Consider the following 25,396-nt stretch of genomic DNA (forward strand, 5'->3'; position numbering starts at 1 on the left):
ATATCACTTATTATGTGCTATATTGTTTTTTGTTGTTGTTAAACCATTTCAGTCATGTTCAATTTTTTGTGGCCCAACTTAGAATTTTCTTGACAAAGATAATAAAGTAGTTTGTCCTTTCCTTCTCCAAATCATTTTGCAGTGAGGAATCTTCCTGAGTCCAGGATCCAGTATTTATCTCACTACCTACTGCCCAAATATTCTCTATATGCACTATGCTAAATACTTTATAATTATTTCATTTGTCCTTCATAAAACAACCCTTGAAAGTAGGTGCTGTTATTATCCTCATTTTACAGATGAAGTAAACTGAGATAAACAGGGATTAAGTGATTTGCTAAGGATCACATAAATAATATGTATGAGTCTAAATTTCAATTCAGATCTTTCTGACTTCAGGCCTGCTGTGACATCTGGCTGCCCTAAATACCACACTCTTGGAGAGTAGAACATAAAAGGAAACAAATCAATATCACTAATATCAAGACAATTACAATATCTCAACTTTACCACAGGAAAAATGATTAAGGAAGAAAAAGACTGTTAAAATCATTTCCTGAATGTTTATCTTTTCATGGCATTAACGGTAAAAGTTTAATCAGCATGGTCCCTCACCTCTAGAAATCTTATGGCTCAAACATACCCCACTTCATCTCCCACCTTCTCTTTTACTTCACTGAGGTTGTCCAAGCGTGGAGGAGCAATTCAGCCTTCTGGCACACAAAAGATAACTGCTTAAAATGGATCCCCCCACCACTCTAAACTAAGAATCTTGGCCAGGGTTGTAGTGAGTACCAAGTATACATTACACACACACAGATGGAACTGGAAATGATAGCTGAAATTGCACAGGATGGAATTTCAGAATCCCCTCACAGGGCTGCCAACAGGCACAAGCAAAACACATTGGATCATATTTTTCTCTTTTTGCTTTAATAAATCAACACACTATAAATTTGTCAATACATAGTCTCTTCAGTCATTCAAGGAATTCTCTCTGTCTTGTTGACTATCTTTTGACCTTTTAACTTTATTGATGGTAGCTCTAACCCAGGTATGAGCTTAGTAATGCAGTGAAACTCAAATATCATCTTGTTACTTGTTAGAGAGAACACTTTCAAGCATTTTAAAATAATTTTTTAGATTGTCTATAGATTTCAATTATCCATGCTATCCCTAAGTCTATTACCCTAAATGAGTAAAAACTGGCTATAGATACTTGCATGAGAGAACAATAAGTTGTTGTTTCATCATCGATTCTTTGTAACCCCTTTTGTAGTTTTCTTGGAAAATATACTGGAGTAGTTTGATATTTCCTTCTCCAACTCATTTTATAAATGAAGAAACAGAGGCAAACAGGATTACATGACTTGCCCAGGGTCACACAGACAAGATTTGAACTCATGAAGAGAAGTCTTTCTGGGCCCAGCACACTAAGCTACTTAGTGTATATCAATTAGAATAATTATTTCCTCATATAAACTGCACAGATGATTATGTTACATGAAATTAGTGCCTCTTTATTTTTGCTCAGATCCTCACCAACCTTCCTTTTCTATAGAATTCTAATGCCTTTCTCTCTATGGCAAGCCAAGTGCTTTATAGACAAGGTGTCAATCATGCCTTCAACATGTCTAGGGGATAAGAAAGAATAAGGGGAAATTATCTACATTTTCCAGAAAGGAAACAGAGGTGCAGAGTTAAAATGTTATTTCCAGAGCTATAGTAAATCTGGCACAGCCAATTTAGGACCCAGATCTCCCTCCCTGTCACCAAACATTGCTACTTAAAAATATCACAATAATGTGGAAGATAGAATTGTCTCCAAATTGGTATAGCTCTCCTTGGTGGCTTCTAACCCTTCCCAGCACTTTCGTAGACCCAGAAGCTTCAGTCTTGGGAGGATCTAGTGCTGGGAAAAAAAAACATATAAACTAGCAATGGAACAAGAGGAGGGTTCCTGATTTTTAATATTCTCATACACAGAAAATTACCCCTGGCCTAAATAACAAAAGATGTGACTTTTCTTAATTTAAAAAAATTAGTAGAAATCTCAATGAAAGGTTAATTGTAAGTCATTAAGAGAGGGGAAGTTTTACCATTTCAGAGTTGGATACAATAAATAATGGAATGCCACTACCACGGCCTAGAGACTTAGCAGCATACTTCCATCTTCATGGCTATAAATAATTCAGAGATTTTTTTTTAATATCACAAAACCAACTCAGAATCTTTATGTAGAAGATTCTACCCATGTCCCTCTCTTTCTCCTTCCCCTCCCCACCCAGCCCAGGCAGCTCCCTAGGGAATGACCCCTCAAGCTTTAACATTTATTTTTTGACATTTCAGACTATTTGTTAGGCAGAGCTGTCTTTTCCAGATCAAAGCCAGAAAATCTTGCTGAGAACTCCCACTTGGCCTGTCTGTTGGTGACAGAAGGTCTATTAACCCCCAAATTCCCTTCTTACTCATCTCAAGAAATCCACTGACCCTAATCCAAAATACCGATCACACCCTTCACTCCTTTTAAACCTTTTTCCTGCTCTCCAATATTCAAATCTTTATAGTATGGAAAATATCTCTTTTTTCTCTTGTAAGTGAGGAAACTCAAGTACCAAAAGACAGAAAGGGCATGCATTGAGCCCTGGATTTGGAATTATCTTTTTCATGAATTCAGTTTGAGGATTAAATAAATTAATAATAATAATAATAGTAATAACAATAATTCAATTATATATTTCTTTGAGACTTAAAAAGCACTTAATATGCATGATTTTATTTGTATCTTATATATTATACATAATAGCACACTGTATCTACAGGATACTATTTAATGTGATTTATCATTATTAGAGTAACTTGTTCCAAAAATAGGGAGTGGCAGGATTATGGGGTAATGAAAAGTATTCTGGGTAGCTACTTAGTATTCATATTCTTACCAGTTGTAGCTACAGGCACTTTGCCAGATTGTTGATAGGAAATTGGAATGCCCCCATTCTGCAGAAGAAAAGTTTAGATAAAAAACAAAAATAACTTATGCAAAGTGATTTCCTTCTACTGGTAGATTTAGAATTAGAACACAGGTCTTTGCTTCAATTATCTATCACCAAATGATATTATCTCTATTATTCCCTCATTTTGACCATGTATAATAGATGGATTCATGAATTCTAACATGGAAGACTTACCATTTCCTTCTACAAACAATATAGTGAAGGGTTTCCACTTTCTTCCAAAGGTTTCCCAAATTTTGCACCAAACTTGTACCAAATTTTATCTTAGTGTTACCTACCTGACCATCATCCCACTTTTCCCCCTCCCAGAATCAGACCTTTCCTTTGACTCTGAGAGAAACGTACCAAGTGATATTGCAGAGATGTTGAAGATGCAACAACATATGCCACTGTGATACATGCAGCAAGCATGCAGATGAGCCCCTCTCCCCTTCATTTATGGTAGTTTTCGTTAGTCCTAAAGTCAAGAGGATTTGAATTCAAATCTAGCCTCAGACACTTAATACTTTCTAGCTGTGTGACCCAGGGCAAGTCACAACCCCAATTACCTTGCCAGAAAAACAAAAACAACAAATCCATTTATGGCCGTCTTCTTCTGCATAGAAAAGGAAAGATTTGTATCTCGGGGAGAAGAGGCAGAGATATCATGATACATAGGGATGTAGACAGAGGCCTGCAGTCATCATACATGGAATCCCACAGAGATACCAGATAAAGATAAGGAGGCAGAGATGGGCCTTCAGCAAGAATCAGTGACAAAGGCTTCAGAGACTTAATGATATATAAAGGTATGTCAATTGGTCTCTGGCCCCAAACATAATCCCTTCCCTACCTCCCCTGTCTTTCATAGACAATCTCTGCTTTATGATACCAATTCAAGGAAACCTGGGAATATCAGGGTTTTTGTTTTTTTTTCATCTCCTACAAAATTTCACTAGCTCTTGTCTCTTGTAAATGGTATTTATTTCATGTTCCTACCCTGGGAAACCTAGGATTGTCAGGAACTAGTTCATTTTGTCAATTCTCCAACAATGGAAAAATATAAAACATGACAAGTTTTATTGGACCCAACCAAAGAAAAAGAAAAAAAAACAATCCAAACAAAAAAGAACTGAGAAGGTTTGCACTAAAGTCCCTTGACTTTGAGGAGAGCTTTCCTCACCTTTATGGAAAGGGTCAAACATAGGATCTCTTAGGAGAAGCCTCAATTCCATAGGGCCCTACACAATATACCTGTCTCATAAAAACAATGACTGTCTTGGTCCAAGGTTATTCCTCCATGCTTGTGATTCACTGATGTGTCAACTCTTCTTTGTAAGAGTTGGAGTCATGCCATAAGTGTGTTCTGAAGACATTTTACTAGGTCTGAATGAAGTTAAATATTGCTGCCTCTTCAGCATTTTCTCATTAAGGTTATTTTCTCTTTTTGTCTCTCTTTCTCTGTCTCTGTCTGTCTCTATATCTGTCTGTGTCTGTCTCTCTGTATCTGTCTGTTTCTCTCTCTCTTACTTCTCAAATGCCACAACTCCCCTTCCCAATATCCAAGCTGTTGCCAAGGTTTGTCTATTTCACCTTTGCAGTATTTCTCAAATATGTCCCCTTTTTCTCTTTCGACACTGCCATCACCTTGGTGTAGGCACTGATCACCTCATACCTGGACTATTACAATAGCTTGCTGGTGGCTCTGCCTGCCTCAGGTCTCTCCCCATTCCACTTCATTATCCAGTTAGTTACTAAAGTGATTTTTCTAAATGCAGGTCTTATGTCACACTTTCTCTCTCTCTCTCTCTCTCTCTCTCTCTCTCTCTCTCTCTCTCTCTCTCTCTCTCTCTCTCTCTCTCTCTCTCTCACACACACACACACACACACACACACACACACACACACACACACACACTCACACACACACACACACACACACACACACACACACACACACACACACCACTCAATAAGCTCGAGTGACTTCCTATTGCTTCCAGAAGGAAATACTAAATGTTCTGCTCTCTTTGGAACGCAAAGCTTTCTATTATCTAGCCCCTTCCTACTTTTCCAGTCTTCTTAAACTTTACTCCTCAGTCCATACTCTGATTCAGTAAAGGTGCCCTCCTAAGTGTTTCACAAATAAGATAGTCCGTCTCTTGGCTCTGGGAATATTCTCTGGCTGTTTCCCATATCCAAAATACTCTCCTGGCTCTTTTCCAATTATTGAGTTCCCTGGCTTCTTCTTTTTTTTTTTAAATTATATTTTTTATTCATTTTTCCAAATTATCCCCTCCCTCCCTCCACTCCCTCCCCCCGATGGCAGGTAATCCCTCTCTGGCTTCTTTTAAGTTAGAAATACAAAAGCCTTCCCCGACCCTTCTTAATTCTAGTAGCCTCTATCTGTTAATTATTTCCTATGATCTTATATATACCAACTTTGTCATGTTGTCTCCTTCATTAGATTGTAAGTTCTTTGAAGGCAGGACAATCTTTTACCTTTTTTGTGTATTTCTAGCACTTATCATAGTGCCTGACAATAGGTGCTTAATAAATCATTATTAATGGGTTGATTTTTTTTTTCTATGAGTTCATCTGATGACATCTCATGGTTTCCTTTGAATGCTATACTAATGTTCAAGGTTTTCTCCATGTATTCTGTGATATAACTCTTTTCCTTAAGGTGCATGAGTGCTTCTTGTATATCTTGAAGTGGCCCCACATCAATGAACAGGGAGGCATTTACATGCATGCCTCCTATAGTGTGAATGAGATAGGAGGTGAGAGAGCCTACCAGAGAGAAATGGAAGGGAGGAGCTCATCTGGAATATCTACTACATATGAGCGAATGAGTGAATTGATTAACGTAGCATGTGTTTTGTGACTTTCTTTTACTCACAGAGATTTTGTGCAAAGCCTCTGATCAACTGCAACCAGTAAAAAAGTAAATATTTCACTTCTGACTGACTCTGTTCTCAGATAGAGGAAAACATGAAGTAAAGACATAGTGGGCTTTCAGGATCTTCCTGAGAGACACAAAGATTTGAGTAATACAAGTGATCAATTTATCTGGCTGAAAATTGCTTCCTGTGAAGTCACAAATTATAAAAAACTTCAGGATCTTTGAAGACAAAGATTGTATCCTATTCAAAATCTGTATCCCCTCAGTGACTTACAAAGTACCCAACATGCAGTGGAAACTTTTAACATGTTTTCTGATTTGACAGACAATATAACATATATTTAGAGCATGTTACAGTTAACAGTCATTATATCCCTACATTTTACAGAGAGGGAACAAATTAAAAAACAGTAATGGCTATGCCTCAATTTATACAAACAGTAAAGTAGAAGTCAATTATGAGTGCAAGTATTGTTGTGTTTATTTCTCCAAAAAGGAAACTGTGTGACTAATAAAAAGGTAATTTATCCAAGATCGAACAACAAAGTAACAAAACCACAATTCCACTCTAGATCTTCTGACTTTAGAGCTTTCCTCAAAGGTTCATCCAATTTAGCCATTAAAAATACCAAATTAACAACAAATAATCATTATTTCCAACATCTTAATGATAAGATCAGCTTGAACATCTAGTGATCCAAGAAGCTGATTAATAGTTATGACAATTGAAAAGAGCTAAATTAACTGAACAAGATTTGACCATTCTGTATGCTATTTAAACATGGACTACACATTCTTTTTGGAAAGAACATTCACTAAAGCACAGAATCACAGATTGAGAGTTGGAAGCAACATTACCAGTCATCAGGACCAATCAATACCTAAAAGAAGCCCCCTTTCATATATGCCACAAAGTTTTGTCTAGTCTCTGCTTGCAGACTCCCTAGGAAGGATTCTCATCTATTTCTGAAGGCAGGCTATTCCATTTCTAGATAGATCTCAATGTTGAAAAAACAATTTTCCCTGGCTCAAATTTGTCTCATTGTGCCAATTACTCCTGATTCTGACTTCTAGGGTCAAACAAAGGAAGACTAATACTTTCTTCAGTTCTTCCTTGCTTCGAATATTTGAAGAGAGCCAGCATGCCCTGCCTGAGCTTTATCTTCTCCAGGTCAATCGTGCCTAGTTACTTCAACTAATATACACCGGCAGTGGATCTAAGACCCTTTATCCTCCTGATTACCTTCCTCTGGCCATTCTCCAATTTATTAATTTCTTAAATTCTGGTGTCCAAAACTGAAAATGGTTCTACAGGTGATGCTTGCAGGGGGCTATGATTTGTTCCTGAAAGCTATGTCCCTCCTAATGCATACCAATGTTGCATTAGATTTTTGTACTGCCACAGCACATTGCTCACAGGGAATGTGTGATTCATAAACATCCCCCCCCACACACACATACAGAACCACCCAGGTCTTTCCTTCTTAAACTGGTTATTAATAGTTCCAAGTTATTCATATCTTCCTACTGATCTAAGATGTCTAGATAATGATATAGAGTACCATATATGACACACTATGAAGTCAGAATTCTGACTTCATGAAGTCTGACACTACGGTCAGATTTATAGTTCTAAAAGAGATATTAAAGGAAGACGTAGGCTGAAATGTACAATTTCTTTTATGTCATTCAGATCCCAGCCCTGGTGCTTATTTTCTTCTTAGTTGAGTTGCATTTCTAGGACCTGTTATTTATTCCCAAATGAACTACAAGACTCACCTATACTTGTAGTTCTAAGAGAAGAGCTCATATAATAGAGAAAAAAAGGTTGCACACTGATACTTATAATTTATACACTGAATCAATTCTGTGGCCAGAAACTAGTTTTTTAGAAAAATTCTCCACAATGGTTATTTACACATCATATCTCACATAGATCCAGGGTTGGGGTTGGATGGAGCAGATAGAAGTTCGAAACAGCTTAGTCATAAAATAAGAGGGGAAAAATATACTAGAAGTACAATATCTCATTCTCATCTGCTCTATAATTTATCTTGAGTTTAAACTTAGCAACCCTTTAATCAATGTGCTCCTGATACATATATACTCAAGTAACTAAGTCTTGTAAGGTATATTTTTCTAATTCCGTCTGTGCACCTATAACTTTAGCAACAAATAGTTCACTTAGAAGTCATATTCTGTGGTCAAAATGAGCATTCTTGGCCAAAGGCCACCAGAAAACTTATTTAGCAAAAACTAGTCAAAACATGGTGTCTAAAACAAATTGTAAAATACCAAACTAGGACAAATAGACTCAATTTCTAAGTATTAAAGTAATAGCATTTCAAAATTATCATGCCAATGTTTCAATGTGTAATTTTAACTGTAATTTAAAAAACTTATTTAGACTGGGGTCAGTATTTGCTCTGCTCACTGAAGACTGAATTTGGAACAAATATTTGAAAGGAATCTAGAAAACAGATTTTCCCATGATTGGTTCTTCTGAAAGTATTCTCAGTCTTAAATCTATTGAAGTAGCCACCACATAGCCAGCCCAAAACAAAGAGGAAAAACAAGTCATTTGAGGCCAGTTTTATCAACATAATTATTTACTACGGCAAAAGACAGATGATATATATATATATATATAAAATCCAGAGCCTGTCATAATGCTCTGTCTTTTAAGCAGAAGCATCGCTATGGTAAAGTCTAGAATCCCAGAGCTGCTCCTTCTCATACATACACACACACACACACACACACACACACACACACACACACACACACACACGTGCTTTCTCTCTCTCTCTCTCTCTCTCTCTCTCTCTCTCTCTCTCTCTCTCTCTCTCTCTCTCTCTCTCTCTCCTCCTCCTCCTCCTCCTCCTCCTCCTCCTCCTCCTCCTCCTCCTCCTCCTCCTCCTCCTCCCTTCCTCCCTCCCTCCCTCTTTTCTTCCCTCTCTTTTTCTCTCCCCCCAAAGACCTCCCCTTTGATTCCTCAGATCCAGATTATATCTAAGCAGAAGATGACAACCCCTTTGAGACATACAAAGGATGCTAAGTGAGTCTTGCCCAATTTCTTTCACCATTAAAAAAAAAGTCAATCCTCTATTTGCCATTTCTTCCTACATCTTCACACTCCAACAAAATCATTATTTTTTTCCTTTGTACCAACTTTCCCTTCCCAAAGAGACAGGCTAGATGGGTGTAAATTATAGAGAAGAGGAATACTATCTTCTGATTGTACCCTAAATTTCTCTCTACAAGCTCCATATTTCAGAGAAACCCATACTCTCATTTTATATACTATTTAATGCATATCTTTAATATAATACTAACTAAAAAGTCTTTTAGAATATGTTAGTGTCATTACAAATGTCTCTGTGATACAAAAAAGCTAGGCTGATTTCTCTGATTTTCTGGCTTATCATTCTGTCTCCTCCTACCATCAATTGGCAACCCTTCTGAATTCCAGCCAAATGAAACTTCACCTTGCCTTATTCCTAGACAGATTTTGTCATTTAATAGGAATCTCAGCCTATATATTCACTCTACTCTTATACCCCTAAAGCAGCTGAGCTTCCATTATTCTTTGATTCAGTCTAATATCTGTGTTCCACAAATATCTTAGCTTATTAATTATTGTAATGCATTTGTCACTGGCATAGCAATTTAACTAAATGTGAAACAGCAGAGAAAGAATGGTGGACATAGAGTGAGAAAATCTGGGTTTAAATTCTAGCTTCAACCCTTGCTAGCTGTGTGATTAGATGATTCACTTCAGCTATTAGTCTCAGTCCATAAGAAATTTAGGATAATACTTGCTCTAGAAACTTCTTAGGTTTACTATAAGGAAAAACTTTTTGTAAAATGTGAAGATAAGGGTGGGAACTAGATCCGTTATTTCACTGAAATAGGGAACTACCATCAAGGAGACAACAGAGATGCAGGTTAGCACATTCTTTACAAACTTAAGAGTGATAGTCACATAAACCACTGAGGGGTTAAAGATCTTGCCCAGAATGACATAGTGTATCTTAAAAGTATGACTTGAATTTTCACCTTTTTGAGTTGTTGTTTGCTTGCTCATTTTTTCTAGTATTTTTATCCCATTTGATCTGATTTTTCTTGTAGAAGATAAACATGAAAATATGTTTAGAAGAGTTGCACATGTTTAACCTATGCCAGATTACTTCCTGTCTTGGGGATAAGAGAGGGAGAAAAATTTGGAACACAAGATTTTGCAAAGGTTGAAAACCATTTTTTCATCTATTTGGGAAAATAAAATGCTATTAAAGGATAAAAATAAAAAAATATTTTTTAAAACTGTGACTTGAATCCAGTTCTGAGGCTAGCTTTTTAAAGTTTACTGCACCAGGCTGCCTCTCTAAATTGCTACAAAAGTATAGTTATTGATAGAAGTATATTTCCAAAATCAAAAAAGATCATCAATGGATGATAAATGATCAGAATTCAAAAGGAAAATTTCTTGAATTATATGAACATGTAGGAGACACTTGCATGTCATGATATCAAGAGATTACTGGTTAAAGGCCTATATATATTGGTCCATGATTGCAGAAAAATAATAATACCCCAAACCCAAAGGAAGCTAAAAAAAATTCTCTATCTGGGGAGTTTGGGGTCACTTTGGTAAACCATAGAATTCCATTCATTAAGTATGTGAGTAGTTTAGGAGAATTAGTCACTAGGTGAAGAAGGAATTCAGGCCTTTTTTGTAGACCCAAACTGAGACTATAGATAACCCTTTTGAAAGGCAGATAAGAAAATTATTACCTGCACATATATTTGAAATAACTTTAGGCTTCTGAGAAAAGATGAAAAATGAATCCTTTATAACTGTGAATGTATTTTCAGATCTAGAAAAGGAAAGGGGCATACTGGGTTATCAGAGTTTTAAGATTAAAATGAAGATCCAATAATATCTAAGAGGAAATGGAAGTTGGAAAGACTTGAACATCAACTAGAACTGAAAAGTAGATACTGTGGGATAAGTGGGAAGTGAGAGGGATATGTTATTTTATTAAGGCTAAAAAGAAAAAGGTGGTCTATTTCTGAATGTTTTCTGCTGGTTGGCTATCCCCTCTCTCCTGTGTTCCTCTTCTATACTCCCCTCCAAAAAAGACACATACCTTCTTATCATCTAGATAGAAACTAGGGAACTTTCAGTGATTCAAAGCAATCCCAGTAGACTTTGGACAGAAAATACCATCTGCATCCAGAAAAAGAATTAAGAAAACTGAATGCAAATCAACACATGCTATGTTCACACTTTTTTTCTGTTTTTTTTTTCTCTCTCCCATGATTTTTCCTTTTGCTCTGATTTTTCTCTCCCAACATGATTCATAAAACAATATATGTTTTAAAAAAATAATTAATTAATTGAAAAAAGAAACTAGGACTCTTTTCGTCCCACTACCAGACCCCTCTTGGTGTGGAAAAAATCTTCTAGCTCAAAATCCTTTGATCAAATGACCTTTCTGACCCAGTACTAGACTAATACCATTTCCATTGTCATTCTCTGAGTATACTTTCTTCCAATTTATCCCTGATCAGCCAATAAGCAGATTAATACTCCTCCTTGACCTTTTACTTTCCATACATCATCAACACACCTTGCTATTACTTTCATTTTGCTATTGCTTTCAGAAGCATTGTAAAGCCATGTAGAAGTAAGACTGCAGGAATCAGTAAACACAGAGGTAACTAAGATTCCCGGCTCTTTGCCTAATCCACATCTGGCGCTGTTCAGAAAAGCTAAACAGTAATGCAGTCGTCCAGCATTGCTCTCTCCCTTGTGGGCTTTTCTACTCAGCATCTAAACCCTTGACAAAGCTTCACTACTGTATCTGGGGTTCCTGATCCTCTGTTAATACCTAGGCTTAACCTGAAGGAGCTGAACTTGGTATAGAGGGGGGAAGGGAGAGGAAAGAGAAACCTTATAGTTGCTGCTGTAGCCTGCCCTTTTGTAACAGTTCACTGCTTTTTCTTCCCACCCAAGCCCAGCATGTTGAAACTCCATCTTCAGAAAGCAAGCAACTTGAGGAGCAAGAAAGGGAACATACAATCCTCTCTTTTTTTTCATTCAAGGAACACAGCTACACATTAAGAAATCACTAAAATGGTTATCAGATAGAATGAACTCTTCCCATCTTTCAAAGAGAACATATTTAGCATCATGGGAAGACAGCAAAAGTTGGCAAGGCACAAATGGTTAATCTCATTGCCATGATCTGGAGAGCTCCTCAAATTGTCTTTCCCCTCTTGTAGCTTTCTCATCAAAAGACCATCTTTCCTATCATTCCTTTCAATATTAAAAGAAATTGCTTTTATTACCCTACCCACTGGAATTCTAAACCTTCCATTCTGAGGAATCAGTTAGAAGCATCCACAGTTATCTATAAGTCTTAAAGAATTATTAATAATTCTTTCAATTGAACTTCTGCTTAGTATATTTTTAGCTGAAGCATGAGGCACTGAATATAAGTGTAATCAATCAATTAACAGGCATTTATTAACTACTTGCTAAGTAAGTGTGCATACCAAGTGATAGGTATTGTGGATAAAGATACAAAAAAATGAAACATTTATTGATGTTTATAGGATAGGATCATAAAATCACATACAGAGAACTAAAAGGAATTGGCATTAGTCCAATCCCTGATTTTACAGGTGAAAAAACTGAGGCCCAGAGAAGGGAAGCAACTTGTCTGAGTTCACACATGTGGCAAGTATCTGAGGCACTATTTGAATCCAAACCCAAAGACACAAGTGTTCCTTCTACTATGCCAATTGCATATATTTTAATGTGGGAGATAAAAGATTTCCAAAAAAGCCAAGTCATCATCAAATGCTAAAATAAAGGGAAGTTATAAAAAAAACAACAACACATTTTTTCAGTGGATATTAAAATGACTCCATTGCTATGTACATTAAATCACTGTTCTGATGCCTCATTATAGCACTGAGGGAAGCCTAGGTTGCCAAAGGCTTTGACAGTGGAGTTCACCTTCTGTTAGGTTCTATTGTGCTGGAAAGATTTTCAGTTTGGGAGGACCTGGTAATGGGCTGTTTACCTGTTTGTTGTCCAGGAATCAGTCCAGGTTAGGAGAGGGTGACTACCAAGTGACTTTTTTCCCCTTCTGTCACAGAAATTCATAAAGACTATCTAGTAAATTATAGAAATAATTGTTCTTTTTGACTATGCTGTCAGGGAAATCATAGTTCTTTCTAAGGTTCCCTTTTTGCTCAAGGTAACAGTGGAAGAAATCCTAAAGCAAATCACCTTTTATAATTCATTCAGTCTTAGGGATTTGTAGTTCTATGACAGATTGGAATCTAGCTTTCTGGAGGTTAGAATCAGTATTTTTATGATTATCTTTTTTTTCTCTTAGTACTTCTAGAAGCAGCTCTCCCCCTCCGTTTTATCCCCACTAATTCCTTTCACAAAGAAAGTCAATTCGCTCCAGAATTTAGCAACATTGGTTATTAGGAAAACAAAAGTTCAGGTTCTCTTCATAGCTTAAGGACCCATGTCAAACTATCTCAAGTGACTGCTATATAGATCTTCTTGTCCTAAGAGCAAATGATAACATAAAGCTATACCCCTGGAAGGGCATATTGGTTACATTATCCCTTCTAGATTATTCCAGAGAAATTCTTGAAGGTTGAAACAGAAAAAAAGTTGGAACATCTAGAACTCCTAGAACATCTTAGGATTGCATAGGGCTCTGGGAATATAGGGAAAGAGAAGAGAGTAGGACTCAACCTGTTTTTCTAGGGGTCTTCTAGCCTAAGAATCAGCTCATGTATATATCTGATCTAGAGTAGGTATAGGTTTTCTAATCTTGTTACAGTCATTTACCAAAGCTCCCATCTTAGAAGTGACCCCAGAGACCATGGAAGCTGCTCCAGGTCTCAGTCCCTGCTTTGTAGACAAATATATAAAAATAAACATATTAAATTACAAAAATAACTCCTTCCCCACATACAAAAACAATGATGCAGTACAAGGGTCTTCTTGGGCATTTTAGGCCCAAAGGAGATCCCAGCGTTCAGCCAGGCTACAGAGCAGAAAAGCTTCCTTTTGTTTAGGGAGGGTTGCAAATTAAGGCAGACATAAAGAACATTTCTCCTAAATTATTGAGACTCTTAAATCTTCCTTCACTCACTGGCCCAAGTGATCCTTCTAAGATACAGGTCAAATCATATCACTTCCCTTCTCAATAATATTTCTTATTACCTCAAAGATAAAATAATATAAACTCCTTTGTTTGGCATTTAAAGTCCTTCACAGTCCAGCTCCAAACTATGTTTCCAGCTTCATTAAACCTCACTCCTGTTTATTTGTTCTATAGTTCAGTCAAACGGTCTCTTCTTTTCTTCCTTATGTGTGTCATCTCATCACCCATTTCTCTTCTTTTATAAAGGCTGCAATCCTCATTTATCCCAACTCATGGGTATCTTTCAAGGTCAGCCCAGTTGTCATCTGTTTGAGGTTTTTCCTCACCACCACTTCTAAATCCACTTGTGTTTCATCCCCCCCCAATTGTCTTATATTTATTGATTAGATATTTTAAACATGTTTACATGTACACATTATAATCTCTGATAGAATATAAATTTCTCAAGAGCAGGAATTATTTTATTTTTATCTTTGTAACACCAATATCTCTTCCATAGCAATCAGTACATAAAAGGCATTTAATAAATGCTTACTGATTATAGATTGACTGAATGAGAAATAGGAAGCAAGCATCATGTTCATTTGTACTCCATGAAACTTCCTACTGAGGCTTACCCACCTTATTCTGCTAAAACAGCTTCCCTGGGAAATTGTGCAGAGAAAGACAAATGCCTTTGAGCTCAGTAAAAGGTTCAAATGCTTCCAAGAATTCTTTGCAACTGTCCTGGTCACCATATATTCATATATAGACATACATTTGCACACACACATACACAATCATTTTCCATTTTCCATCGGAAAGAATGTGACCTTTATAGTTCATAATTCAGCTAACTCACAATCAACAATCCAGAGACAACCTATTACAACTATGCTCAGCTTCTTCTAGGGGTTAAAGAGTAAATAGATTACTGAGACCCCAAGACATCCCCAGTGTCAGCCTAAATGAGGCAAACTAACTGGAATGTGTCCTAGCTAAATAAGGAATTCTTGGCTTCCACGCTTTACTGGTGGAGCCATGTTCCACCCCCTGAACAAATCTGGGCAAAGTTGCTTCCCTCTGTTTCATAGAGAAAATTGCATCTATTTTTTATTGAGGCAAACATAGATCTAAAAGCAAAAGACTAAAATCCCATCATCACTCCTTCTACCATACATTCTGAAAGGATCAATGTCTGTCCACTTGGACTCCAAGTACCGCCAAATAGCCCACTGGTGACACCAGAGGGATCTGAAAGGACATTAGATTTGAAGGCAGAAGACAGGTTAAATCTTGGCTCTGCTTACTTATTACTTGTGTGAGCTTGGAAAATTACTTCCCTTATGAGAACCCATGTAAAATGAAGTAGCTGGAAGCTACCAGAAGGCCCCTTCCAACACTAACTCTGTGGCTTAAGTAGCATTAAGAAAAGTAGGAGAAAGGGCTGTGAAGGAGCAGGAGAAGAGGTTTCAGGTCTGGAATCTGATAACATTAGGGGATCTACTTCACTTTTCTGAGCCTCTATTTTCCTCTGACTAGCAAAAATACTCAATACTGAACTGGACTCATCTTCCTCAGAAACTGCTCTGAGAAAATAGGAGAATAAAAGCACATAGACTGGCAAATAGGACCAAAGGAAATATTAAATAAACCATTAAATAACAACCATAACAAAGAATACTACAACAAGGAAAGTAAAAGTGGTAGCTTGTCAATTGTACCCCTTTAATATGTTTTAAAAGCTTCCAAATAAGACGACTGATACAGTCAGTTCATTAGAAAATAAAGTGTTTATTAAGAAACTATACACTGAACACTCCTATAAGTCTCTGTGGAAACGCAATGTCCCATTGTCATAGCACAAGGTGAAAGTGATGGCAGGATAAAGAATGTTGGGATGGATGATGCCTGGGAGGCCGGAAATGAGGTAATGATTTACAATAATTAAAAAACATCCTCATACTTACTCCTTAAAGCCACACACTTGGGAGCAGGCCTTGATCCCTCAGGCCCAACAAGGAGCAATGAGGAATAGAAGAGCTGCTACAAAACAATGGGGAGAGCTGAAAGGTGGGTGGGGCAGGGCAAGGGGTGATGGGGTAAGTTATCTCAGGAGGAGAAACTGGGTGCAGCTTGAAGCCCAGGGGTAAAAATTAGCCATCCACATACAGTTTGGGGAAATAGAGGGGAGGCTTAGGTTTCACTACAGGGGTGAGGGAGAACTTGAAAAGTTTGGAGTTTTCTCAAAAATCCTATAGAGGGATCTACAAAATCAATCTTTAGACCTGATGTGAAAAGTTCTACCCAGCAGGATTTTAGAAGTGAAATTATGGAAAGAAAAATTTAACTCAGACAAAATTTCCAAAAAGAATGTTTAAACTTAGGAGGAAGTAGTGGAGATGCTCAAAGACCCCCAACACTCAAAGGCCCATTGCTGTATAACTTATGATTAGGAAGATAACCTACAGCTTGCACCGTATTCCTCAAGGGGGCAGGCACTGGGGGCACTGGGTAGATGAGCAGAGTCATTGGGTCCAAATGAGAATAATGTCAGGAGAATCTTATATTGCCAGAAAACAGTGTTCACCCTTCCTTAAATGAACAAAACTAAGCTTCATTTCTTCCAAGAAGAAGAGACCAAAAATTTGGATAAACTCTGAGAAGATGCTGAGCCCCCTATAATCTTTCCCTCTCCCCACTGGATTAAAAGGTTTTGTTTGTTTTGTTGTTGGTCTGTTTTTGTTTATTTTCCCCAAGTAGAAGGAAAGGAAGTTCCTTAGGGGAATGTGGCCATGGAGTAAGACATGAGTCAAAGCAAACAAAGGAAACACAAATATTGACCAGAGAACAGGATTGACACTTCCATTGGTGCTGGGGAAGGGCCGCAGAAGGCCAGTTTTAGCTTCTTTTCCCCCTTCAGTTCATCTTTGCCTTGAAGGTGTGTATAAACTGGGTTCCAAAGATTCTCAGACTCAAGAACAAGAGATAGGGAGAAAAAGAGAAGATCCAGGGATGGTGGAGAGGCAGAAAGGGCCACAGGGCCCTTGCTTCTCTTGTCCCCATGGTCTTGGCGGAGCGGCCAATTCAGTGGCCTGATCTTTCCTTCCCATGGCAAAGGCAAGGCATCCTGCAGGCAAAGCTCATCAAAACAGCAGAGTTGGGGAACAGAGAGGCCAGAGAGGAGGCTAGAGAAAATATTCATCTCCCCTTGGGAGTTTTCTAACATTTGCACACACTGGGAGCTCTCCTCTTGTAGAAGAGGACGTAAGGAGTGGGGAAGATCATTTCAAAGTAAGTACAAACTTTTCCACCAAAGGTGGGGGAGGCGGGGAATATGTTTCCATTCTTCCCTTTGGGACCCTAATTGAATGCCAACACTCAAGTCTGGTTTTTCCTCTCTTGCCAGGCCGTCTCCACCTCTGTGCAAGTGCTGTCTGTGGCCCTTCCCCAATCTGAGGTCACATGGGTGGCAGCGAGGTCACTAAGAGGGTGTCATGATGTCCCAAGGAGACCCAGGGAGACCCACAAGTGTCCAAGTGAGCAAAGTGAGACCAGAGCATGGCTGGGCTCTATCAGGCTTGACTTTGTTGTTGAAGAGGTGGTGCTTATTTTACTTTACTTTGTATTTTTTTTTTTTTTTTTGTAAAGCAAGAAAATTAGGTGTGTTTAAAAGATTGCTCCTAGAGCACTGGTGTTTTAATTTACTTTATTGGCTCTCACCATGGTGGTGCCTTGAAGGAAGGTAGAAGGAGCACAGTGATCATTGGAGAAAAAGGGCAACCCTACCATTGGCCACTGGGAGACCACCCATTTCTGTTGGCATTAAAAGGTGTATTTGTAGGGGAGTGGGGTGCGCACAGGTGGTTTACAAAGTGTTCTGTTTAGCAGCCCTGGATCCAAACAGAACAATGGCCTACTGCTTCCAACCTCTCTTAGGGCCCAGCCTACCAAAGTGACATCAGACCAGGGAGGCTGTAAAGGAGTTCTAAAAGCCATGGCGTCCTTTGCTGAAATAAACATTGACATCCTCAACATAAATGCCACGGTTAAGAGGCTTGGGATGGCCAGGAAGGCTTATTGGATTCAACATAACTTCTCTGAAACCTAAAAACAAAACAAAACAAAACAAAACAGAAAAAAGAAAAAAGAAAAAATAAAGTAAACCAAAAAACCCAAAAGAAGATCCAAACTAAGGGACAGAAAACAGAGGGGAAATTGAGAAGGGGATAGCTAGAGATATAGCCAGAGGTAATACTGAGGTATATTGTAAATAGTAAAATCAATTAATAGCAAAAATGGAAAAGTGAGCGGAGGGGTTAGGATAAGGGATAAAATTAAAATTAAGCACTGTCCGAAGGACTGGAAACACCCTCTGCTGCTGCCTCCACTGGACACCTCCAATTAGCCTGGGAAAATGGAGTGGGAAAATCAGACTATCTAAGAAGTCCTGGGCTGCCATTAAAAGGGCTCTTAAAGTCTCTCTAAAATTGAATTTCCCTCTCCCTGGGAAGAAGAAAGATTTCTCCCACCTCAAGTTTTGGTTAAGATGACTTTTTGGAGAAAAAGAAAGTTGTGTTAATGGATAGAATAAATATTGCCCACAAGTTAAATGCCTCTGACAGTGAGGTGGAAAATAGGTAAGAGGGTCAGCCTTGGTACTGGATTATACCAGCTCTATAGAAAAGAAAGACAAAGCTCTCATCACCTGGGATCTGTGTTCTAAAGGGAGGTACTGTCATTTCCATCATCGGCAACCAAGAAGAAAAATGTCACCTCTCACATGACACAAAATTTATAACACACATGTGTGTGTTTATATATACATGCAAATATATACATATATGTGTGCATATATGTATATATGCAAATATATTATATATGCATATATAGAAAAAGGAAATAATTTTTCTGAGATTCATTTTTTTGCCTACTATATTCAACCAGTTCCACCAGCCTGGTGGAAAGAATGGAACAAAAGCACTCAACCTGTTAGTTTTCCCAATGTCAAATCAGATGGGGATGAAATCATCCCCACAAGATCAACAGAGGAAGCAACCACATTCAATGGCCTTGTTAGAGTAATAGAGAATAGAATTCTCAAGTTTGTTCCCTTTTCTTTCTACATAGCTCTGGGCTTAATAAAGAAGAGTCCTATAATTTGAGTAACGCAAAGCAGATCTCCAAATGGAAATTGCTTTTTCTTTTTAAACTTCAGACTACAATGAACATTATTATGAATACAGTACTTTCTCTTGTCTACAGGATATAAACTGTGTGTGAGCATTTGTGTATAATTGTGTTTTGTGTGTGTGAGAGAGAGAAGGGAGAGAAGAGAGAGAAAGAGAAGGAGGGAGGGAAGAAGGAAAGGAGGGAGGGAAAAAGAGCGGAAAGGAGGTGGGGAGAGAGAAAGAGAGAGACAAAGAGAGAAATCAAGAAGGGATAAGGATAAAGGGTGCGGTTAAGCTTAGGAGAAAAGAGGAGAGGAAATAAAGAAGACATCAATTGATCTAGAGTACTTTTTTCCACATGTCATATTCTGTTCCACTAAATCCCCTAACTCTGGCCCCAAAAGCTATCATAATCAAAGCAAAGCTGAACTACTAAGCTTTGAATTTTGAAATATCTTAGGTAGGCACTTGGGGTATTATCAACTTCTGCAGGAGCTGATCAGGCTTCTTTTCATATGGCTGTTTTGGCAAGGAGAATTTGGAGAAGAAAAGTAACTAAGAACAACATACTCAGTGAAACATGGATCCTCAAGGGAGAGAATAAAGGAGATGGGGATGGGGGAAAAGAAAGGGTAAGTTATTCTAAGCTTTATTCTGAAGCTGAGTGAAGCTAATTCCTTCCTATTCCTTTTATTTTCTCTCTTTTAACCTCTCCCACAATTCTGCCTGAACTCAAGAAGTTTTTTTTTCCCTTTTGAGATTTTATATATATATATATATATATATATATATATATATATCATATTTCAGTGACACTGTTCCACCTCATTTCACTTGTATCCTGGGATGCTACTTCATAGGCATGGCATAGATTTAAGATCTGATAACACCTTCAGATATTTGGAATTAAACAAAGAATGGAAAATAATTACTAGGGCAAAAAGATCTAAATAAATAGCTTCCCTAATCCTGACAGTAGTTATGGGAAATAGAAGGAAGAAAAGGCCATTATTGAGCCCCAATTGCATACAGAAGGGAAAAAAGTTTTCCAAGGCTTATGGCCAATACTAATGAACAAACCAGAGTCAGAACTCAAGGCCTTCCTAGCTCCTACATTTAAACTGCTCTGCTTGTTTGAACACCTGGTCTATTTAACACACATGGTCTGTGCTCATATCCTTGAGTGTAGTACAACCAGATTCAGAAATTGGCTCCAACTCTTTTCTATAGATTAGAAACTGAGGAGGAAGAGTCAGGTTGGGTTTATTCACTGGTCATGCATAGAATTAAGATTCCTTAGCCTAGTTTATTTCTGCTCCCTGTCTCTCCTCATCCTCCAGTACACACACACACACACACACACACACACACACACACAACCTACTAAGAACTGCCCCTGTAGATAGATACATGTTATTATTACTCTGTGAACCAGAATGATTGCATTTTCTACCCATGGACCTGAGCACCCCAGACACAAAAAAAGCCTAATTGATCTTCTTTCTCTGACAGTAAAGACGGCTAATTTTCAAAAAGAAGCAGAGATGGTTCTTCCTCTCAACTTTTGAAAAGTAGGTACTCATGTGAGGAAGGCAGAATTAGCTTTTTCTAGCTTTCTTACCCTGGGAAGACTATAAACATAAGGAATGACTGAGACTCCTGAAACACTTGGGACCCTACAACTCTAACTCCTGGGAAACAGGCATCCAATAGTTTCCACTGTGAGAGTGGGAGCTGCTCCAGGGAGACTCCAATCCTGGCCGGCCATGCAATGTCCGAGGGCCCTTTAAGGCTCCGTGTCGGATTCATTAAAGATAGGGGCCAAGAACTGCTGGTGTCCTTGCCAAGGTATCCACCGCTGCCTTTGTGAACATGAGCCGGTTCCCATATGAGTCGGGATCCGAAGTTTGTTTTCTCTGGAACTCCTTTTCGGGTGGAGCAATTCCAACATTCTAAATGCTGAAGTCTGATAGCCTGAAAGGCACCACTCCAAGTTTCCTGGCTCCTCCCCCTCTCCCTAAGAAAAACCCCTGAGCAGAAAGAAAATGCATTTACTGTTATTCTCTGTATGGGGTTAAGGGTATCTGTATGTATGTGTGAAGGAGGGCTTGGGGGGGGGGGGACTGTGACTCTACCACAGGGAAAGACTAAGCTAACAACTAACTATAAAAAGATACAGGCAGGTGGGGAAGATGGATGAGTATATCTTCAGTGGTAGGAGGCCTCCTTCCTGGGGAGGAGATCTGCTCTGCTCCTTCTATCTCATCCCTGCTCGAGTCAATCCTCTTCTTTCTCCACCCCCACCTCCCCCAGGCTACACAAGATTTAGACAAAGTTGCTTGTACACCCTGGAACTGAGCCTGACATCCAAAAGCTTCCCAGGTGTGTTTTTATGAGAAACAAGTCAGACACTCTGAGGCCATTTGGGGAAGATGGTGGGCATAGCTGGGAGAGAGAGGAAGGAAGATTGCTCAAGGATAGGAGAGGGAACGGATGACAACTGTGCTGTGGAGCAGTGAACCTGCTAAGTGATTTGGAATATGTGCCTCTAATATCAGGTTAAATCCTCACAGGTGAGTCACAAGCTTTTAGCCCTACAAGTAGAAGAAAACATCCTATTTCCTGTGTCAGCTGATGGATGTCTTGGGCAGAAAGCAGGAAAGATGCCTTGAAAATTCTGTCCGTCTAGACAATCTCACCTCCTCCCTCCTTCTATTTCCTTTTCTAGATTTCACTACAGTCCCACCCCCTCATTCAGGTCTTTATGAGCAAGTATAAGAGCTTTTTGCTTGCAGTATTTGCCATCTGGAACAACCTCTCTGAATCTTCTGCCTCCACAATTCTCCATTTCACTTCAGATCCCAGAAGTCCTCTCTTCTTCTAGCCTCTCCCCTCTTGCTCTCTCCCTGTTATTTGTTATATGACATTTGTTATAGGTAATTTTATTACCTAACTCCATAAAGTGCTTTGGGTTACAGAGGGGGATAGACCCACTACTAAATGGAGCTCAATTGGATTATTTTCAAACATTTCCTGTTCAAATGTATTCATTTGTCATCCAAAAGTTGCTACATAATAACACTTAGCATTTACATAATGCGTGTTTGAAAAGGACTTTGTAAGTACTAGTGGACTCCAGAAAGGAGTCCTGGTTATGGTCAGTGACAATTTATTACATGAAAAAATGAGGCACAGAGAGGTTAACAGATGTACCAAAATCACACAGAGGGTGATGAGGGGAAAAAAATTGATACCAGATCCTTAGGAGTCTCAAACTTAACTATTCCAAGCCAAAGAGGGATGCTCTAAGTAACTTTGTTCCTTCTTTTTCTAAATATAGAGAACCTTTCTATCTCTATGTCCTGAAACTGGGAGAGTTTGTTTGAAGGATGGTCAAATAGGAAAGCCAAGAAGTAGGGAATTTCAAGCTACAATAATTCTACTGGTAATTTTTTTTGAGGCAATTGGGTTAAGTGACTTGCCCAGGGTCGCACAGCCAGGAAGTGTTATGTCTGAGCCCAGATTTGAACTCAGGTCCTCCTGACTTAAAGGCACTGCACTACCTAGCTGCCCCTAATGATCCTACTAGTGTGCTCTACTTTCCACATAATTCTCTGGAGTCCAGATATTTACATATTGAAAATTAGTGACAGGGAAACACAAGTCCTTTTTCTTAGAGGCTGGGGAAGGAAGTGGAGAAGAGGAATTAAAGAGAATGGGGAAAGAAAGAATAAATCAAATTCCAGGCAAAATTGTTAAATCAAATCTTAGCTAGGTTTTTTTTTTCTTTTTAAAAATTCTTACCTTTATCTTCATTAGTAAGTATCCCAAAGCTAGTAAAAGCCTGGCCCCTTTGGGCCTTTCTATGGCAACCACTAGTTATAAGATGTAGAGTAAGAAAGGAGATTAGAGGCTCCCCAGTGTAGATCTTTTATTTTACAGAGTAAGAAATCGAGTCCAAAAGTGGTTAAGTTACTTTTTTTACAAGAAGTACATAGCTAAGCCAGAATCCAAATTCAGGTCTAGTAGCACCAAATTCTTGGCCTAAACATGAATATCTTCTTTCCCTCTCCTTGGTGCACCAAAGACAAGAAGTAGAACATTCAAAAGGTTTTCACCATAAGGCCATTTTGGGATGATGGGAGGCATAGAGTAGGAGAAAGAACTGAAGTAATTGTTTTTCACTCCCAAAAGTACAGAACTGCTGAGGTACATCATATGAGATTATATAAATTAAGTTCAATCAAATGTCACGAAGGAGGCTATCACAAGCTTCCTGGGTTTGCTCTACCTCCCAACTATCTTGAATTTTTCTTTTAGAGTGAGATCATGGCCAGTTGCAATACTAACTCAGAAATACATGTCTTTTCATCCAGGACATCCCTAAGCTTTAGGTTCCTCTTCTTTATCAAAATAGTTTGTTTTTTAGATAAATAGCAATTGTTTCTGTTTTGCTCAGAAACTCTGAGGGATTCTCCCTCCCAGACTGATCCTTTTTTGAAGGGAAACTAGACCATCTTTTGCCTCATTTCTTACCTAATCCTTAACTCCTAGTAGGATACTGTATCAGACAAACTGAGACCTGGGAAATACCTTAGCTTAAAATGGTTGTAGTCTCACATTGCACCCAGGACCATCTCCAAGGTTCTTGACCTATGTCTTGCCACTGGATTCTGATCAGTGGGGAAGAGAGACCTAAATCCAATTCACTTGCAAATCAAAACATCACCTTGGTGAAATCACTGGTCCTCTTTAAGAAGGAAAGGCAAATAGCAAGTCTTCTTTTAGGGTCTTCCCAATATCTTTCCTGAATTTACTTTCAGACATCTGTGCTACTCCATATTAACAAAACAACGAGTTAGGGAAAGGTCATTTTTTTCACTGAGAAGTTGGTAGAAAGGGACCAGTTATAGATGAAATTTCCTCAGGCCTGGCTACCTTAGAAAATTCAAGAATGGAGCAGAGAAGAGATTTCCCTCCTACGATCCAGAAGTCTAGGCACACTCCTTATAATTGTCCTAGCTTGAGGGCTGTGTAAACTTCTCCTCCTTTCTCCCTGCAGCCACAGCATTCTTGTCTAGCCTTTCTCCTACTTACTATATTTTCATCCATTTGTAGCACTGTGACCACCAACCACTACCATCAAAACAATTTGCATTTATCTAGGACTTTCCATCTCAAAAATTAAAAACCCTGTCTAGACATTCACTCACTTATCCTTACAATACCCCTGGGAGACGGGGCCAAGAATGATGAAAATTGCTTAACAACATTCACATGCTCTAGTCTAGATGTAGAATGGGGTTCAGAGAGGGGAATTGATTTTATTCAACATCACATAGTCAAAGTGTGTCAAATCTGAGAATGCAAGCTAGGATTGCCCCTGGGTGAACCTCTATCTATCTCCTTACTACATCCTTCTGCCTCTATCCACTATCACTGGCTTGGGTTGAGTTGACTTAGAGGAGACATCAAGGAATGTCTAAGTAAAGACCATCAATGCCTTATGAATGACCTCTTTCCACTTCCTCAGTTTCTGAATTGTGCATTCACTGATTCTCTGAGGGTAAAAAAACACATCATCAAGGACACCTTCTGTAACCTCCTGGAATGTTTGAGCGACAAACAAATTAAAGACAAAATAGTTTGGTCCTGACTCATAGGCTGTTTCTTTATTGCTTTCCTTGTTAATGTCTAAGAGCAGTTCTTTGCTTTTTCCATATGCAAATTTTTGGTGTTTTCCCCTCAAAGAATTGCTCCGAAAGTTAAAAACACTGTCTCCAATATGGGTAGCTCTAAGAACTAATTTGGTCCATGAAAAATGAGTTTGTTTTCCCCACTCAGACCTTAACCAGTAAATGTCTCTTGAATGGCCCAAACTCTAGATGCTTAAGGTTGGGTAAGTAAAGTCCTCAAAATGGCATCTTGACAGCCATCACTGACAAAAATTAATTCATGAATACCATCCAGTCAGTGCTGAAAGTTACATAGAGTCAATTTATGTTCCCAAATAGTCTAAATATTCCCAAATTTTTTTTAAAAAGTAAGCCAGAGTTCAAGAAGAGAACTTTTTACATGAGAATGAAACATCTGCCTTTCTTGGTGCTCAAAAGTCAATTTTGTGACCTCAAAAATATACTGAGATTA

The 25,396-nt window shown here is 38.5% G+C and overlaps 1 protein-coding gene across 6 annotated transcripts in view; it reads right to left on the reverse strand.

Annotated features, from left to right (window-relative positions):
- NTRK3 (neurotrophic receptor tyrosine kinase 3) overlaps positions 1-25,396 on the reverse strand; it is a 453,812-nt gene that overhangs the window by 106,250 nt on the left and 322,166 nt on the right. For 2 of the 6 annotated variants that reach the window (XM_074295109.1, XM_074295108.1), the window contains one exon: positions 17,693-18,185. The exons of the other annotated variants lie outside the window; for them this stretch is intronic. In XM_074295109.1, coding sequence (XP_074151210.1) covers positions 18,067-18,185 — 119 coding nt within the window. In that variant the 3' untranslated portion in view covers positions 17,693-18,066. Of the gene's footprint in view, positions 1-17,692; positions 18,186-25,396 lie in introns of those variants that run through there. 6 annotated transcript variants of the gene reach the window in all.

The sequence above is a fragment of the Sminthopsis crassicaudata genome, chromosome 2 (genome assembly GCF_048593235.1).
Source record: "Sminthopsis crassicaudata isolate SCR6 chromosome 2, ASM4859323v1, whole genome shotgun sequence".
NCBI lineage: Eukaryota > Metazoa > Chordata > Mammalia > Dasyuromorphia > Dasyuridae > Sminthopsis > Sminthopsis crassicaudata.